Raw genomic sequence first — 18,403 nt, 5'->3', positions numbered from 1 at the left:
ACAAAATTATTTTTGTAGTAGATACAATGTGAATAGATATCGACGAAATAAAATTGCAATCTTACACGTGGTAGCGGGTAGGTAATAAATAACTGACTCTATTCAAAATAAGTAGCAGATTAGGGTCGTTGGCATTAATTATATGAGCATTGTCTCACCTCAAACTCTTCTCATCTGGCAATCTTGATTTCAGACATAAGCTACCTACGTACATAATTATTCGGTTTGTAAAACTGTAAAGTAAAGGAGCCTTAAGTCTTACTGTAGGACACAGGCGTTATCCCATTAACATATATGTATACCACCACGCGATTATTTTTCCGTAATGAAAATCGGGGTGCCCCATTTTCGGCTTCACATTAAATCCCCTCAAAGGCGTTTGGTTATTGTCGACTCTCCCCCTGTTTGCAAGTGTGATAGTGTTGTGGCCACGCACACACCCTCGAGTCAATTCAAACTGTTCTGGAACGCAATCGAAGCGGTCGGGCGGTTATCGCTGTGCCACTATTTACATTCCCCACTTGTTTGTTTTTGCACATTGCCTCCCGTATTTACGTCTTACGAAACGAAGATTGAAGATTTTGTATGAGTAAAAAAATATACGAGTTTATTGGATGGAGTGTAAGTAGGTCTTGAGATGCTTAGCATTTTATTTTCGTTACAGATTTGTTTTTATTGTTATGTCTGAAGTATCAAATTATATTGATGATTTTGGTAATAATATAGTACCTACCACATAGTCCTCAACTTAATGATTTATCAAAATCTCCATCGATTTTTATAGCAATATGGAGTTACGTCTAATTCAATTTAGCTCAAACAGTTTTTTTTTAGAAAAGTTCTGTCTTGTACTAATTTAGACAGATATAAAATAATGTGACTCATTATTTTAAAATATACATTATTAAATAATGTGTGTCTACTTTTTTCAATCCGTATACTGTAACAAGGGCTCACCGTCCCTCAAGTGTCGAGGTGATAAAGGCAGTAAACCTTATTTACAACGCACTTATATTCGGAGCACAGTGGGGGCATGTAAGCACGGCATTTTATAAATTACATACTTATTTCGTGGGTGTTCGGATTTTCAGCTGATCCCGCCCTTTGAACGAGACATCCTGGAATCTTGAAGCTAAATGTGATTGTTAGTTGAAGAAATGGGATTTTTATAAGATCTTAAGTGTTTGTGTGCGAGACTGATTCAGATTTTGTCACAAAATACTTGACGGTAGGTAAGTAAATAGGCAAGATTTAAAGTGCACGAAAGATAGTTAACATTTTTTTTTAAATATGAGGTTGGTAGCGGTCGTAACATTTAGTACTTTTGGTAATATACAGGGTGTCCCAGAATGGTTGAATCAAACTGCTAGGGGAGGAACCTCTACTAATGTAAGTACTATCCCTAAAAAATTAAATTAAATTTTTTGTTCGGATTTTTTTTAAGTAAAGTGCTCTAAACTCGAAATCTAGTCATTATTTTCAAAAGTTTGTTTACAGATAAACGAAGCGATCATGTACAATTAATATTAGAAAGAAAAAAGTACAAATAAACTCCAAACGCAGCAATTATAGCCAACTACTTAGGCAAAATGGGACATCCTGTATTTACTTAAAGAAATTACTATGCATAATCTTATTTAAACCGTCGACTGCGTAGCCAGACATATTATGTTGCCTCAGATTGACAGTTTTTATATTCCGCAGTTTAAGGTTTCTGGGAATATTAACAACTAGGTACAACCTCCATGATATTATTATGATATCACCATAATATTTCGCTTTCAATTACCGAAATGACATCCAAACTCAAACTTCCTGGCTTTACCCACGATAATAAAAACGTGAGCAGAAGGCATTTCGCGGCCGCGTCAGCCAGCGAATTGTCACCTCGGGCGCCGCGAACTCATTCCAGACAACAACCAACTAATAAACTTTCATTGGGGAAATGCAAAACAAAGATTACGACTCGACGACGGCCTAATGCTTTTGCAAAAGTAATTAGAAGTTGTTGAATGAGATCGCGCACTCGTGTTTGATCTTTCAGGACTCTTAATGATAAGATCTTCCTATTGTGGGGAACACCGTCTCAGTGCGCGATAGCTTGATAACGTACTGACAACAGATATTCAATTATTTTCGTCAAACGAATTTCGTCCTTGGAAAATTTTGGCCCGTATTTTATTCAAGAAAACTCTTGGCTTTGTCAGACACTTTAAGCGACTGAATTAGAATAAGTACTTTTCCTTAAGCTCTAAGAAACATAAGGACGGTGTTTGAAAAATAAAACTCAATCTCTGACATTATTATCTATATTCAGGGTCTTAATTGTTTAGTTTGTCACTAACTATAATTATAATAATTAAATTAGAAATCTACATGTACAAAAATTGATTTTATATACAAGAATTATCATGCAACTATACTTACACTAATTGGTAGGTAAATACATAGTTAAAATGATCATAATTCCAGGAATGTACAACAACAATCGATATCTATGATGAAATTGATCATTTATTTGACACAATCGAGAAAAACGTTTCGAAGATTCAAAAACTTCAGCGTTCATTATTATAGTCATTTATAATATTCCTATCGGCTATTAATTAAATTAGATATTAATGTCTTCATACCTGCTGATGTTATTCGCGACAATTAAATTGACGATCAATAACATTTTAGTTACGCACAAGTTAATGTAAAATTAATAAATTCTTAACATTATAAGGTTCACACACGTACTTACTTATTGAAAACGTGGAGGTCCATTCAACATTGAACCGAACTAGACGTTGCTACGCGTCACTCAACGTTATAATATAGCTTCCAGACGATATCTACACTCATCTTAATAATTCTGTTCTATTCAGAAAGTTACATTTTAATATTTACACACGTACGACGAACGACGATTTGGCACAGGGGCGTTTGACGCACACTCGGCCCATACGCTCCACTACATGTTCTGAGCAAATATAGGTATGCAGAGAGTTATCTACAGAAACACTTCATAGGCCGGAGTACTACACTTTACGTATGCGATATTCCACCTATAGCAGCATACGGATAAAAAGACTGAATATTAAATAATATAGTTCATTAGCCAAACTGAACGCGAGGGTCAGTTGACAAGAAGACTTAGAAAGAAGGGCAGACAATTTTTATCGTAATAGCACAAATGAAAAATCACATAGATGTAGCATCCCCTCTATGAATTCTACTAATCCCGACTTACAATATTGGTGAGTTCTTATTCTACAATTTACATCTCACAATCAGTCATATAGTTAATAATATTTTGGCAGACAATTTTTATTTAAAACTATTTCAGTTGCTGGTTTTATATTAATTAAACTCGTAGTAGGTAAGTAGATACAAAACGCAAAATAACGCTTGGCACTGTATAGTCCTAAATAGGCCGGACTACAAGCTGCTAAAAATACAATGCATAATATAAAATACGTATAAATTCTGTGATATAATTTAGATTTGATGATAATAAAACGTATTCACAACCTGTTACTGATGTACGAGTAAATGACCTCATTTTATGTGATAAAACGACGACTGGGTACTAGGGATTTTAATTGAGGTTTGAAAATGTGATATTGTCAAATTGTGTCAAGTCTCAGGGTGGTTCTAGCATATTCTAGAAGTTGCTGTCGTACTCGGAGCGGCGCCGCGAGTAGTGCGAGCGCGGGTACTCGCCCGTGTACCCGTACAGCTGGGAGCCGCCTCCCGTCTGCCCGTACAGCTGTGATCCACCGCCGTAACTGTCCACAAAATATAAGAACTTTAGAAATTAAGACAATATAAACCAAGAAATAAAGAAGATCGTTGAATAGTCACGTCATGTAGAGTCTCTTTTCTAATGACTGATTCTTACGATCCTTTACCAGTTTTCTTTTTGAGTCCAAGTTACATTAAAGTATATTGACAACGTCTACGTCAAGTCTAGTAATGGTAATAAAATTAAGTCTGAGACTTATCACTAAAACATCCTAACTAGATTTTTTAAAGAAGTAAATAAATTAATGCGTTGGTGGATTTAGTTCACTCATTGCGCTCAAACTCCTTAAAAACATTACTGAAAACTCTATATTTTATCTACTTACCCATATCCATTTCCGACAGGCCCGTATATCTGCGAACCCCTGCCCGAGTCGGGAGTGTAGTGCTGCATATACTTCTGCAGCTGCGGAGTCCACTCCGACCTCCAGGAGTCCCCAGGATTGGGGTATGCCAGCTGTTCGATGAACGCCGTGGACATGCGCTGTGGAAAAAATAAATAATTTTGGAAATCTGCTTTGTTCACGTTGCAATTCTTAGTTATTGTATGAATGTCTAAAAGCTTCTAAGAGTAAAAACTAATCGCTATTTTTACTAAGCTTAAAATTCATTAACGACCGGACGACGGTATTGGACTAATTTGGTAAAATCCTAAAATGCCTTGAGGCCCGAGGAAGATTTTTTCTAAAAAAAAAGGAAAAACTGTTACTTGTATAACTAAAAATGATTATAGGTACCTTTACCTTTCCACTAGGGAGATAAGGCAGATCCCTCTCCTTTAGCTGATGCATGTCATCGAAGCCACCCATGTGGCTCTTGTCCAGTTCTCGGAGCATATCCTCGCTGAGTGGTATTGGCTGTTTCGCTTTAGCGCTTTTTTGCCGATTGACCAGCTGAAAATAAAAATGATGGGCTGAATAAAATCAAAAATATTTTCATCGTCGCATTTGTGTCTCTAATCCCTTGTTATTCAATATTAATTAATATTTGTTTTCTCTTTCTTATAATAACTCTAGAATGAAATACGTCTTACCACTGTAACTCCGAAAATAACAACAAACAAAAGTGAAGCCATCGCTATCACTATTACAGCAATACCCCACTGTGGCAGGAACGATTCCTCTTCAGGTGCCACTACCTTCGGCTCCTCACGTTTTGGTAGAACTGGAAATAGAAACAAAATTAAATATCCTGACAAGCATTAATTACTAAAGCGACAGTATTACTAATCACATACCAATGAATTCCGTGTAAGCAGGATCCATAACAAATTTTCCTATTTCTAGTTTTCCAGCAGATTTGTCTATAGTCTTAGTCATCTTTTCATCGCTTTTCGTCATTCTATCTTCATCAGGTTGGTCACCCATCATTTTATCGGGATCAAATTCCTCATTAGTTGAGTCTTCGACTGCTTTCTCCATGACTGACCCAGGTTTGGCTTCATGGAGAGATCTATGGAACATTTTCTTTAAATCGACGGTGTCGATTCTCTCTTCAACGTCATTGAGCTCAATAAAGTAATCAACGAGAATAGAGCCCTGACTGAATCCATCAATACGAATGTTCTTGTACCATTTCTTCAGCAAGTCGGACTTGGAATAGACAGAGTTAAGCTGAAACAGAAACAATTTGTTATAAAATTATAGTTGACATGAATCGTACAAGTACCAGTTATTCTAGTTTATGAAATGAATGCTTTACTTCTTCTTTGACTTCATCAGCCAACTTCTGCCATTCTTCGGTATTCCGATCCAATAATTCGGGTATCCATTTGGCACCTGCGAAAAAAACAAAAACATAATAATCATCATACCTATTCTAAACAAGGTTGCTTAAATTAGATGTAATTATAATAGATCAAAATGTATGTACAGTCACGGAATGAAAAGGTTCGTCAGTTTTCAAATTGATTCCTTCAACGAATCGCGAGCACATATTACCTTTTGAAACTATGTTACAGAATAATCTCGAGTTAGAGAAAATAATCTTTAACTGTTCGTCAGTAAAGTTCAAAATTATTCAGATCAAAGTCGTTTGACGATTTATCTTGTCAAGAAGATTATTATGATGGATAAACTAAAACCTTCTTGTTGGTTCAACCTGCCATTATTATTTCTATTAAATAAAAAAAACTATTGGCAATTGGCCAATGTCATCATTGCATTGCACTGATGGTATAGAAAAATAAACAAGCAAAACCTTATTCGTTAGCAAACGTCATATTTATTTAAATGTTAGCAGCACTGTTTCTTGCACTGTTATGTTGGCAGGTTTGACTCTTACAGTACCTAGTGCAAGCGAAAACCGACACTAAGGTGACGAACCTTTTCATTCCGCGACTGTACCTGCAACGATTTTGATGGTAGCTGCGATATCACACTCCCGTCTGCAAACGCCGGGAGTGGTCGGCGGGGGCGGCGCTGGTGTCGTGGTCGTCGTCGTCGTCGTTCGTCGTGTCGTTACTTCAGTGCTGAACTCAGGCATTGGACTTGTTGCGGTTGCATTCCTTTGTGCTTCCAAAAGCTTCTCAATTGAAAATGGTGTTGTGGATGGGGACGGCCATCCAGTGAATTCGGTGGAGGCTCTGTAACAGTAATTAGATGGGTTAGATTATACAACTGTTAATGATTAGATAAAATAAAGAAAACTAACCAAATATAAATATTATTTATGTGCATTACCTCGTTGGCCAGCCTTTTTGAATCTTAGGAGTGACAGGAGCAGGACCAATACTTGTGTTTGGCCTGGGCGTTGTTTTTCTTGCATTTTTGCTACCTGGTCTTGAAGGGAATACTAATTTTATACCACCTGGAGCTTTGGTTGTTGAGCTCGGAGGAGCTGGCTCTTCAGTTTCGTTCAATTTGAAGCCAGGTGGAAGTAAGCTCGAAATATCAGCAACTTTAATCTTATCCAATGGTAATTCAATAGGTTTCTCTTCCGTTGAATTCAGCTTAAAACCAGGGGGCAAGAATGCTGATAAATCACTAACGGGCACAATTGCCGGTATCTTAGGTTCTATTTTGGATTTATCTGTAGTTGAAGTATTCAATTTAAAACCTTTAGGCAAAAATGAAGTTATATCAACTTTTTGTACTTTATCTACAATACTTGGCTTTGTGGTTTCTTTTACTTCAGGTGCTTCTGATGCAGGAGGTTTATATCCTGGAGGCAAAAACTTGCTTATATCATCTGTCTGGAACTTTTTCACTAGTTCTTCTTGTGGTTTATGTTCTTTAGGTCTGTATTCTTTAGGTAGCAATGATTTATCATCTAAGATAATAACTCTGTTTTTAGTGCTTATGCCTGACGATCGTCCTTGGGTTCCATTTATTACTGACTCTTCAGAAGACGGCTCTGGTGCACTTGTGGTAGTGGTAGTTGTAGTGGTGGTAGTACTAGTTGTTGTACTTGTTCTTTTATCTTTAAATGACAGTCGTGGTTTATAACCTGGCGGTAAGAGACCTGACAAATCATCCATAACAGTCACCAATTTCTTCTTAGGTTTTTGAGTCGTAGTAGTTGTGATACGAGGTGCGAATTTCTTTATGTTAACTGGTAACGGTTCTGGGGCTGATTTTTCTGTCACGGAAGTTGGTGCAGTGCTCTTTAAAGTAAAAACATTGAGTGAAGAAGGTGTTGTAGTTGTGGTGGTCGTTGTTGTGCTAGTTGTCGTTGCTTCTGTTGTAGTTTCAGTAATTAATGCAATCTTATGCGCCTTATTTAATGTTCCGGAAAGTACTGCACTTGATAATTCTGACTGTATGCTATCTAACTTGTCATTTATATTTTCAGTTGACGACGAAGATGAACTACTAATGATACTAGCTGAATCAGATTCTATCTTAGGATCTTTGGTAGCGGTTTCTTGATCCTCTTCATCTCCTTCTTGTTCATCTGACAATGTTTGTTTTTTATCATCTTGTCCGATTGCTGGGAACGGCAAAAATCTAGCGCCGGACACACTTCTACTAGTTTGTACTGATGCAACAACAATCCAATTTTCAGTAGTAACAGATGATGATGTGTCATTATTTTGAAGTTCTTCCAAGGAAGATGAAGATGATGCTTCTGACGCCGCGATGACTTTAGCAGTAGTGGGTGCATAAGTGACGTCTGGTACAGATATTGTTCCATTTACAACGCTTTTCGTGGTAACAACAGATACAACCTCTTGTCCCAGAATTGATGGAGTCTCAATTGAACTAACGTCTTCTTCAGATGTTGAAGATTCGACGGTTGCCCCAGTCGTTACTTTGTCTTCGTCGTGTTCAGTTTGGTCGATAATAGTTGTGTCTACAAAATGTTTGAAATTGTCGTCTTTTACCGTAGTATTCACTGGTTTCGTTACTAAAACATCAAATTCTGATGAATTAGTTTTAAATTCTTCTGTAGTTGTTTCAGCTTCTTCATTTGAATCATATTCGTCATAAATATCTGTCACAGGTTCCGACGATACTGGTTGCCGTGTTGTCGGTTTTACTTCAGGTGCATCTGTTTCATCGTAGTATTCGACATATTCTCCTTCCTCCTCTTCCTCGCCACTTTCATTATCATCGTGATGGTGAATCTCAGCAGACTTTTCAGTCGATGTAGTAGTAGAAGAAGTAGTTGTACCAGGTCTTCGATACGTCATAATTTTATTATCAGCATTCATTGAACTTGCATCAGGTTTACTGTCTTCAGTTTGTTCTGAATTTGAATCACTTTGGTTCGATTTAATAACTTGAACATCAAAAGAAGCTTGTTTATTTTTCATCAACTCTCTGAATGAACTTATGTCACTTATGTCATCCTCAAGAAGTGGTTCTAAATCTAATAAGGCTTTGTATTCCGTAGAAGAACTGTGGTAAACATTTGCATCGGATTTTACAGGTTTGAAATTGTTATTACTAAACTTCGGACTGTTCCTGAAGTTAGATTTGTCATCATTAGACGGGGATTCAAATTGTGAAAATCGTGAGCTTGTAGGTTTATTACTCAGTCTTTGTTTACTTACTAATTTATTTGGATTGTAAGTAGTTACTCTATGATGATCATAAAGATCTTGGTTATCATTGTCAATATCTTCATCATGTGATATATGACCGCTCTGGCCATTGCTCTTCAAGCTATTACCATCAAATGGTATAGTCTTAAACCTGCTGTTCCGTAGGTAGTCTATGTCTGGATTGTTAATTGTTATTTGGCCTAAAAATGTTTCTGGTTTGGATGGATCATTTTGATACGCCACTGAGTGTATTTGGGATGCATCTGGCCTCTTGGTTGATGCTGGATGAACCATCTGGAAGTTGTATGGCAGTGCTGGCCTGAACCTTTGTCGTTGTGGTGTGAATTCTGGTTGATTTACATAATATTGAGTGCCAGATTGACTTCTGCCCGTGGGCAATTGGAAGGGTGAGGGGTTTTGGTTGTAGTTAGGACTAGGGAATCTGACATGGGCGTCATTGTATAACGGCTGCGGTGCTGACGGTGCTACCCTGAAGTTGTCTCCATGGTCAAAGAATGACGTTGGCCGACTGTTTGGAAATAAAGGCGGTTGTACTTGAGCAAAACTTCTTTCCACCGGTGTGTAGTAAAAATCATTTTCATCTGAAAAGAAAAACAATCTTATGAGTATACTTTGTGAATTAACTTTGAAATATCTAATAAATAAACTGCATATAATAAATTAAAGCAATCAGTTGAACCGAACATAAATAATTCATAAGTCAAATTGTCACCAAACAGGATGTGGACATTCAGTACCTAATTAGATTAGGTATGTACCTACCTACCTACATACAATATCTATGTATAAAAACATGTTTTAATGAAGTAGCAAATACACGTATGCTAGACCTTTTTGATTTTTTAATAACCCCTTTTGGACATTGCATTAAAACTTGATAATAATGTCATTTAATCCCATCACGTAAGGTTGTACGTTAACCCATATCACACCCATGTTATTTAAATTATTTTGCTGGGCTGTCACAACAAGTTTGGCAATACGCAAACTGGGAAGCAATCCTATTATGTGCCCTATAACCTAATACATCAGCAAACAAAACAACTTGGATTGTGTACAAAAACAATATCGTAATGGATTTTGTTAACTTGTTTTGCGAGAATGTTAGTTTCAAAGCGTTTTAATGCAATTTCGTGATAAGCTTTTATCGAATTCTGTCTGTTACTAGGCCGCTATAAAAGTGTAGGCTAACTAGCTGGCTTTTAACTTTATTACCTGCATCTTTCGGTTAGCGACCGCATATTTTCAAACCACAAAAGCAAACAAGACATACATACCTACTCCTAAAATAGTTCAAGTATCATATTCATAAGACTTGAATGTTGATGAACTGCCTACCACAATAATGATTTAGCACAACGTTATCAAAGATGAAAAATTCTAGAAGCGCTCTACATACGTATCTGACAACAGAAAATATAAAGGTAAGTACGATATTTCCCTCGTTAAAATATGAATAGGGTGAATACGTAAAGGATTTTTAAAATCCTGTTCCCAAACTCAGTGTTTTCATAAAAAAGTTTTTCGAGCTACCCACTCTACCAACACCTATCAACCGTAAACACCACTTGTCGCAATTCATCTCTCGCCAGAATAAAATTATGTTTGGCGCAAAACATATTCGGGAGGGCGCAAAGACAACGCGCGGCTAATCTTCTTTTATGACCCTTCCAGTTTATTATTACGTCCTGGTTTCGGCTCCACATCGTTTCGAAGATAATCTCAAGGAAATTACTTCCTTGCGGATCATATCCCTAATTAAGGAGCGTCCTCATCAGAGCTCGAGTGGAAGCAACGCTGAACATAATAGGAAATCGATAAATTGGGACTCTCATAAGTCAAGAGCCTTTCGTGAGATACTTTCGACTTGGCACTTACGGCCTCGCTTAAAAATCTGTCCTAAAATATTACTTAACGTATGTGGGGAGTGTTTATTTATTTTTATTTAACTTAGATACCCTATAAGGTTTTGGTGGTGGATGTTTTTATGAACATTCTAGTGTAACTTAACAACTCGGATAGGCAACTTGCTTAATTTGGAAAACTTAAAATAACATTTAATTGACAAAATAATGATTTCATCTTTTTGCTTTATAACTTTTTTAATTATTATGTCATAACTAAATATTTTATTCGTGATTTATTTATTTATTTATTTTTTTTATTTATTGGTTTACCAACAATTGCAATATATTTTAAGGCATTAGGTATTTTCTAAGGCCTCTAACTTAAAGTTGTTTTTCTGCAGACGGTAAAATTATTCTTGTGACCACAAAATCGCCATTAATAATCCATTAGCAAGATTACGGTTCAATTTATTTAATTTAATGCAAGATTTATCCATAAATAACTTAATTTAATGACATCTTGGAAAAGTCGGGTATTGTTTTCACGGTTTGTTATCATTATTGGATAGTCGAGGGCTTTGAAATTTTAAAGTACCTAAGTCTTCTAAAATTTTGAGAAGTGAATCTGTAAACTTGTTTTGTAGGTAACAAAATTATAGAGACTATTCAGTGAAAAGTATATAAAACTTGAAGACCTTTAATAATACGAAAAGTATTTATAATAAATTGTCAGTGGCATCTAGACTTGAACAATGAAATATGATTTCGCTTTCGAAATAATGTTGAATGAAAATATTCGTTAAGTATTGTATTTGTAAATTTATTAACAAGCAAAATGTCACAGTAAAAGAAAAGATATACCTTTTGTTCAGTTACTTATTTAGTTTTGGGCTAGACAGTAAATTGTATTTTATCCGTCATTTTTCGGTTCAAGTTTCGTTTTATAGAGATAGCAAAACAATTCGACCGTACAGAATGATTTTAAATTCGACGCGAGGAATCGTTGTTCGTTTTACTTTATTTTTCCTTTAAATCCCTGTCGATGAATATCGGAGCCGTAGAAAAGGAATCTCGGAGAGACACAGGAAAATCTGATGCAAATGAACATGAAATTGCCCTTTTGAAACACACGCATTCCGAAATCTTTGCTGAGGGTTCTCGAGTTTTCTTTGTGAGTATAATGTTGTTTTGTTTATTGCGCACTCAATTGTTTTTCAACGCAAATAAAATACGCCTTAGGCCCGGTTTTTTGATTCGTAGTTAAAATAACCAATAGTCAAATTTGACAGAAGTCAAATGACAAGTGGTTAAATATCAGAAAAAAATGTTTTTCGAACAATGGTTAGCTTGACTTTTAGTACATTTTTTAACTATTAGCTAACATTTTGTTAATATTTAACCATTAGTAGCAAAAGTTAACAAGTAGTTATTTTAACTATGAATCAAAAAACTGGGCCTTATTCTATGGCAAGGGAATTGGTTCATCGAAAAAAGTTGTGGCGAACGAAGGTCGAGCTCACTTCCCACTCTACTTAATTCTTCTCCAATCCCAAGAGTCGCACTATATTGAGAAAACAAGTTTTTCCCTTCGTCTCAAATATTTTCCCTGATTAAGTTCGTCGTGGTTAAATTTCCCCAGGGCTTGCGTGAACCTTATAGCTTGGTGTCAATTTTGATAGCTGTTATTGATCGTGGGGATCATATAAGTAGGCAATATGTGGAATCCAATCTCCTTCAAAGAGCCGAGATTTCATTAATGTACGAGCACACAGACCCGTTTCGTAGCGCGTTTGAATATTTTTAATTATGTTCACATGAGCAAATACTATCATTTAATTTCCAACCTACATCAAATGCTGAATCTGATTCTAAATGGTGATTACTTTACTGGGGCAAATATTGTATGTATCCTCGTTTAAATATCGAGGGTGGATGGGTAGTTGGCAGTACAAACATTTATGCATCATGTATTATCAGATTGCCAACACGTCGCGCCGTCGGTGATAGTAAATCTAGTTTTCATTTTAGAGAGGTTGAAATTTAATGAAACTACCAGTATTTATGGTAGATTGTCCAGTCTTCAAAATTTAGGTCACAGTCCTAGGGTCAGATTTTTATGAGCGTCTGAAATGGCTCAATGACAATCGTTACGACGGCATAAAACGTGTCCTCCGAAGGACAGAACCATTTGTGTTTTGGTTGATTTGAATTAAGATTCAAATTTCACTGCGCCTTACGACGAAGTATTATGTAGGTAGTTAAACTTAGTAGCATGTTATGTTAAACCTGATAATCGAAACCAGAAACTGTTTTATTATTAAGAATTTTGTATTTTTCTGTATCGCCATTCAATAGTAATCATTAACGATTTACGCAAATGCAGTTAAACGTTATGCGATTTTAATAATACATTATTGTTACTAATCTGTGTCATAATTACCTTAATTAATTCATGTACGGCGTTAACAGTACAAAATGGGTATTAGCTTATGGAAATCGTCATAAAAACAAAACAACACAATAAGCGTAATTAGGTTAGCTTTTTGCGGTACAAAGTTTCCAAAAGGTCTTTTTGGGTTTAAAACAGTATTCATCTGAACAATAAGTTGTAATTAATATTAGGGGTGGTCCACATGCCGTAAATCGCAGGTAATTAGGGGGTTCGGGCCGTCGGCCTGCACGTGACGTGAGGGAAAGCTCAAAAGCTCTTTGTAATACACACGAGCTTCGCCCGAGTTTACCATAAACATTTAGATGTAGATTTTTACGGAGCCACCTTTAAACGGTAACATTTATTAAAATATCTGCACCATTTTTACGTAAGGTTAATTTTAAATGTAAAATGACAGACGCCATTTTTGTTGCCCTCCGAAATTACTGAATTAATCGCGTTTACAAAATTGTTACGGTGGCTGTTGGGAACATTTTGTTGCTATTTAAATTCAAAGCAAAATTACAGTCCTTTGATTTGGAAAATCGATTAATTTGTTTAACTGATTACCTATTTAATGTTTGACTTTGAGTTTGTTAACGTTCTAAGGCGGCTTATTTTGGATATAATAATTATCACTGAGAAGACAGTAAGGTAATTGCATCCTTATTTTGGTGCTATGAAGGTTGCAGTTTGTTAAGCATCTTGAAGTATTAAGAAATCAGTTTAACGCCTCGATTTTGTTCCTCGACAAAACTTTAGCCCATGGGGCTTTGGAGGAAAGGATCAGCTCATTCAGCAAAGGACGATAACTGACTTGATTAGAAAATAGGTTGTTAATTGTTGATGCCGATTTAATGGATTGAGGGTGTAACAATATACACGTTGTCCTGATATTTAGTAATGCCCAAAATCTTACTAATCTAACTTCACTAAAGATTTTAAATACGAAAGTATGAAAAAATGATTTAATAGATGCTTGTTACTTTTTGACGTCAACAATAATTTCAAAGTTAAAGCTTGTGAAAAACTTAATATGAAATTGCAAGTGTTAACTAGGTTTTAAATTACTACACAAAATATGACAGCAGTTGATATTAACATTTTACATTTAATAGTTATTTCATTTAAGTGTTAATTGTAATTTATAATTAATGTCAAACACAAATTAATACTAACATATTACGAGTATTTCATCATTTATAATTACACCGTATCTAGTGAAAGGGAGGAAACGTGTTTCATAAATAGCTTTTACATACTTTTGTTGAATAAAATTCAAATGAATATTAATGTTTTAGCATAATGAAGGTTTTTTTAGTATTGTTCTGTTTACATACGAGTAGCTGCATATAATTCAAGCGGAAATAACACATACCGTAAACTATTTTGGCGTTCTAATAGTTTCCTTTAACATTTCCTACAATTTAAAAGTGAAGACCTTGATTTCATCACGTCGTTAATTTACGAAAATTGTAGGCTTAATACGACGCGGGCAACTTATACGAGTATAAGTAGAGCAACCTCGTTATATCAACAACTATGTACTTACATAATAACTCTACATTTTACTGATAAAATCAAGAAGGGAACTTAAATGAATGATTTAAGGAATTTAGTTGAAGAATAGGTATAGCTGACAGCAGCTAGTACATTTCTCGTAACCCGATTGCTAACAAACTCAATCACGTGTATTAGTAGGCGAACTTATCCCTGATGAAGTATGGGCGGGCGTTAGCCGCAGGCTCGCTCGAGGCCTATTAGGCCTGCTTTCCACCAAAGTGGAGACAAGACAAGATGTGCGGAGACGAGCGACATAACGAGCAGTTTATCTCCACCAAAGTGAAGCGGAGCGGAGATGTGTGGAGACTTCATTTTCAGATATTCTCGTTCTCACACCGTTCCGTCGCTTAGTGCTTATTAGGTATTTTGTATGAAAACCCTGTGCTTACCATGAATTTACGTGTGCTCGCTAGCGAGTGCGTCAAAAAATCTATGAAGCTTTTATAATTCTTGAAGTTGCCGCTAGGGGTGCTGTGCAATGGTAATGGTAAGCACTCAAGCCGTTTTGAAGCTGAGCGGAGATGATACGCGTAAGTAACGTTAATTATAAGTTAAGTAATTGGTTGCTTAAAAGACATCTTGTTTACTCGCCTCGTCTCTGCCTTGGTGGGAAACGACCCTTAGAGTGACCTCTCACGTGCTCCCCACGTGTTTGGGTAAGACATGCCTAGGAATTCCAGATAAGGGCCAAATGGATGCCGCCTTGGGTAAAACGTGGAATTTATTCGAATGCTAAAAGCTATATTGATATTCCAGACCGTTTTTATACGTTCAAGTTGCGGTTATTTCTTTTAGATCTAGAATACGTAAATAGACATGTCCTTTTTAGTGATATTGACTTCAAAGATCAAAAATTTATTTTTGCTTTAGTTTACTGAACATCTAAGTATCTAGTCATTTGAAATGATAATAGCTTACTTTCGATTGACTTATTTCAGACAGTTAAGACGTTCTGTGATACTATATTAGTTACTTAACTATCTTCAGATGATTGAGTTATTCACATTAGTCCTGACCACAAGTATATCCTGTTTGTAGGTAGGGTTTGATTTTAATTAATCATTACCAAAACTAGCTAGGTCTTCCTAAGTAGCCCTATTCCCGCAAAAAGGGTTTTAACTGGACCGTAAAAGACCGTTAATCGTGGTTCTCTCGGCAAACGTTTATTTCTATGCTAAATCACATTAGCACATACCTCAAACGAGGTATTTAATTAAGGTTATCTACGTGAGTGTGGTTTTGTTGAGCCATGAATCTCATCTCTTATTAGAATGCCGGATCACGTGTGATATAAACCAGTGCGGTATTATAGCTAGTGGACTAGATTTAGGTGGTTATGATATGTAGAAGCGAAGTACATAGTTTGGTTTATGTAGTAAAATATGTATAAGTAGAAAAGATGAATGAACGCACTTAATATATCGGAATAATTGAAATAATCAAATTAGCCGTACATAAAACATATTTAACTTTGAATGGCATATTGGGTTTTATTACCAAACTTAAATAATAATCTGAAATGGGTAACTATCCAAAAATGAAAGTTGTACGAAACGTTTTTTCTTTAGAAAGCTCAGTTTAAGCTTGCTTAAAACGTCGTCGTACATAGCTTAATATTATGTTATCATTCATGTCATTTATTTCTAATGTTTTATGCGTTGGGAATTTTCCAGGAAAATTATTAATTTCATGTAATTCAATATTAATGTCATGTACAGTAAGTGAAAACGATGTTAGGTACCTAATTTTCACAGAAACGATCACGGTACGATGACACGGCACGTGTAAATTCATAAATTGTTTATTTTGATATATTTTTCTAGCTTTTGCCTGCGGCTTCGCCCACATGAATTTCGGTTTATCACAAAAATATTTTATCGTCTATCGTATCCTTTTCTTTTAAAAGTCCTGACTTTACTTACTTGACTTAAGGTCGTATGTCCCCTAAATGGGGCAGAGCGCGTTCACAACAGTTTAAAAATCCAGGATCTATCCTTTGGTTTTCCCTAAGTCTCAAACTATCTTTGAACGTGAATAGGTAACCGACGAACAGAATTTCTTTGACATTTATAATATCCGTAAGTAAATACGGATTTCACGGAATTTTCGCGAATCCTCGATTCCATTGATTTCCAACCAAGTAGTAGGTTTGTACTTAATTAAATTAAATTACGCTTTAAATGGAAAAGAGGAAAGACATACTATTCAATGGAAACCAAAATAGAAATTCCTACAAGAGGTTTAAGTTAGAGATGGGTAATACTAGGTAAATTTGATACTAGGTGCACCTATTCCAAGTATTTATTAATACTCGATCCAAATACCTGTTCCACCTAGCACGTAGTAATTTAGCATACTTGACGCGACTAGTGCGGACTAATCCAAGTAATATGACTTTAAAATACAATTTTCTTTGAAAAGATACAACCGTAGTATGAATAATGCAATTTGAAATTGAATAATAATTCCTCCCTTCATACTTCAACAGGCTTTGGACTGTCAACTTAAAAGTTGGCGTATTTAAAAGATATCAATTTCATAAAAATATTTACATATTTTTTTCTTATTTACATGAATATGGTTTGACTACGTTTGTGTGCGTTTGCTTCGTCGCGCTCAAATTTGTTTGGTCAGACAGAGACGGAGTGAATCTCTACGTTCGCACATAAGCTTAGCAAGAAATACTAGGTGCGCGTAATACACGACTACGGATTACGCAATAATAACCTCTATTACTTTCAGGGTAGGGTCGGAAATCGTGTAATTTTTAAAATACTAGGTGGATCAAGTATTTTAAAAAATGGAATAGGTGCCGCCTAGTACTGTAAAATACCTAGTGTGTGGATCTGTTCTAGTAAATACGTCTCATCTCTAGTTTAAGTACTAGACTAAACGTTTTGATGTTGGTGGTACTTTAAGTGAGCCTTCTAATAAATAAATGTAGAACGCATTTTGAAAAAGCTGACAATATAAGGTATTATAGTAGGTAGGTCAAATAAAATATAATTTAAGACATGTACTTACCTACTTCATTCTAGTATCATAATCATAGATAAAGATATATTTTACATTATTATTATAAGTACTGGTCAATAATTACAATTTCAAACCTATTTAAAATCTGATAAGTATTTCGACCACAGTGAAGTAGGTTATGGCGTGGTCACATACCTTTGTAATCTTCTATAATATAAAAATGAATCGCAAAATGTGTTGGTAAGCGCATAACTCAACAACGCCTGGACCAATTTTACCAATTCTTTTTTTAAAATGTTTGTTGAAGTCCAAGGATGGTTTTTACAGCGAGAAAAGTTTGAATAATTTCCGGGTAAACCCTAAAAAACTCGAAACTTCACCCCTAAGGGTAAAACGGGGTCCACGCGTACGAAGTCGCGGGCGGCCGCTAGTTCCCAATAATTATATTGCGTGACCTCGTACGTGCTTTAGACTTGGTCGACTTCAGAAGCAATTTAATTCAGCTATAAAAGTTAATAATCTCTTAGCATATTCAATGCAGTGTTAGGTTATGTTCTAGGGTAGATTAAATTTAAATTGAAACATCGGTTAGTTCCATTTCCTTTGTACGCTCTGTGAATAAAATCTAAATATATTTACTGAAAGAGAACGAGTATGCGTTCAGGAAATTAAAGAACAGATTGTGCATTCGCTCTGTCAACCTCAGCTGTTATCTTGGCTTTTTGAAATCTGAGTATACTTTATAACATTTTAAGGTTGTATTTTATATCTTATACAATCTGAAATTAG

At 35.6% G+C, this 18,403-nt stretch overlaps 1 protein-coding gene across 2 annotated transcripts in view; it reads right to left on the bottom strand.

Moving 5' to 3' along the window:
* Positions 1 to 2,293: 2,293 nt before the first annotated feature.
* LOC135081506 (mucin-2) overlaps positions 2,294 to 18,403 on the bottom strand; it is a 75,440-nt gene continuing 59,330 nt past the window's right edge. The window contains exons 3-10 of one of the 2 annotated variants that reach the window (XM_063976221.1): positions 6,471 to 9,378; positions 6,135 to 6,373; positions 5,491 to 5,567; positions 5,027 to 5,402; positions 4,823 to 4,953; positions 4,527 to 4,682; positions 4,116 to 4,273; positions 2,294 to 3,773 (exon numbers count right to left, since the gene is read on the bottom strand). In XM_063976221.1, the coding sequence (XP_063832291.1) occupies positions 3,650 to 3,773; positions 4,116 to 4,273; positions 4,527 to 4,682; positions 4,823 to 4,953; positions 5,027 to 5,402; positions 5,491 to 5,567; positions 6,135 to 6,373; positions 6,471 to 9,378 (4,169 nt within the window). In that variant the 3' untranslated portion in view covers positions 2,294 to 3,649. The remainder of the gene's footprint in view (positions 3,774 to 4,115; positions 4,274 to 4,526; positions 4,683 to 4,822; positions 4,954 to 5,026; positions 5,403 to 5,490; positions 5,568 to 6,134; positions 6,374 to 6,470; positions 9,379 to 18,403) is intronic. The other variant, XM_063976231.1, reaches the window with a different exon arrangement.

Source organism: Ostrinia nubilalis, chromosome 2 (assembly GCF_963855985.1).
Source record: "Ostrinia nubilalis chromosome 2, ilOstNubi1.1, whole genome shotgun sequence".
NCBI lineage: Eukaryota > Metazoa > Arthropoda > Insecta > Lepidoptera > Crambidae > Ostrinia > Ostrinia nubilalis.
Note: the sequence above shows the minus strand (reverse complement) of the source record. Positions and strands in the feature narration are given on the sequence as shown.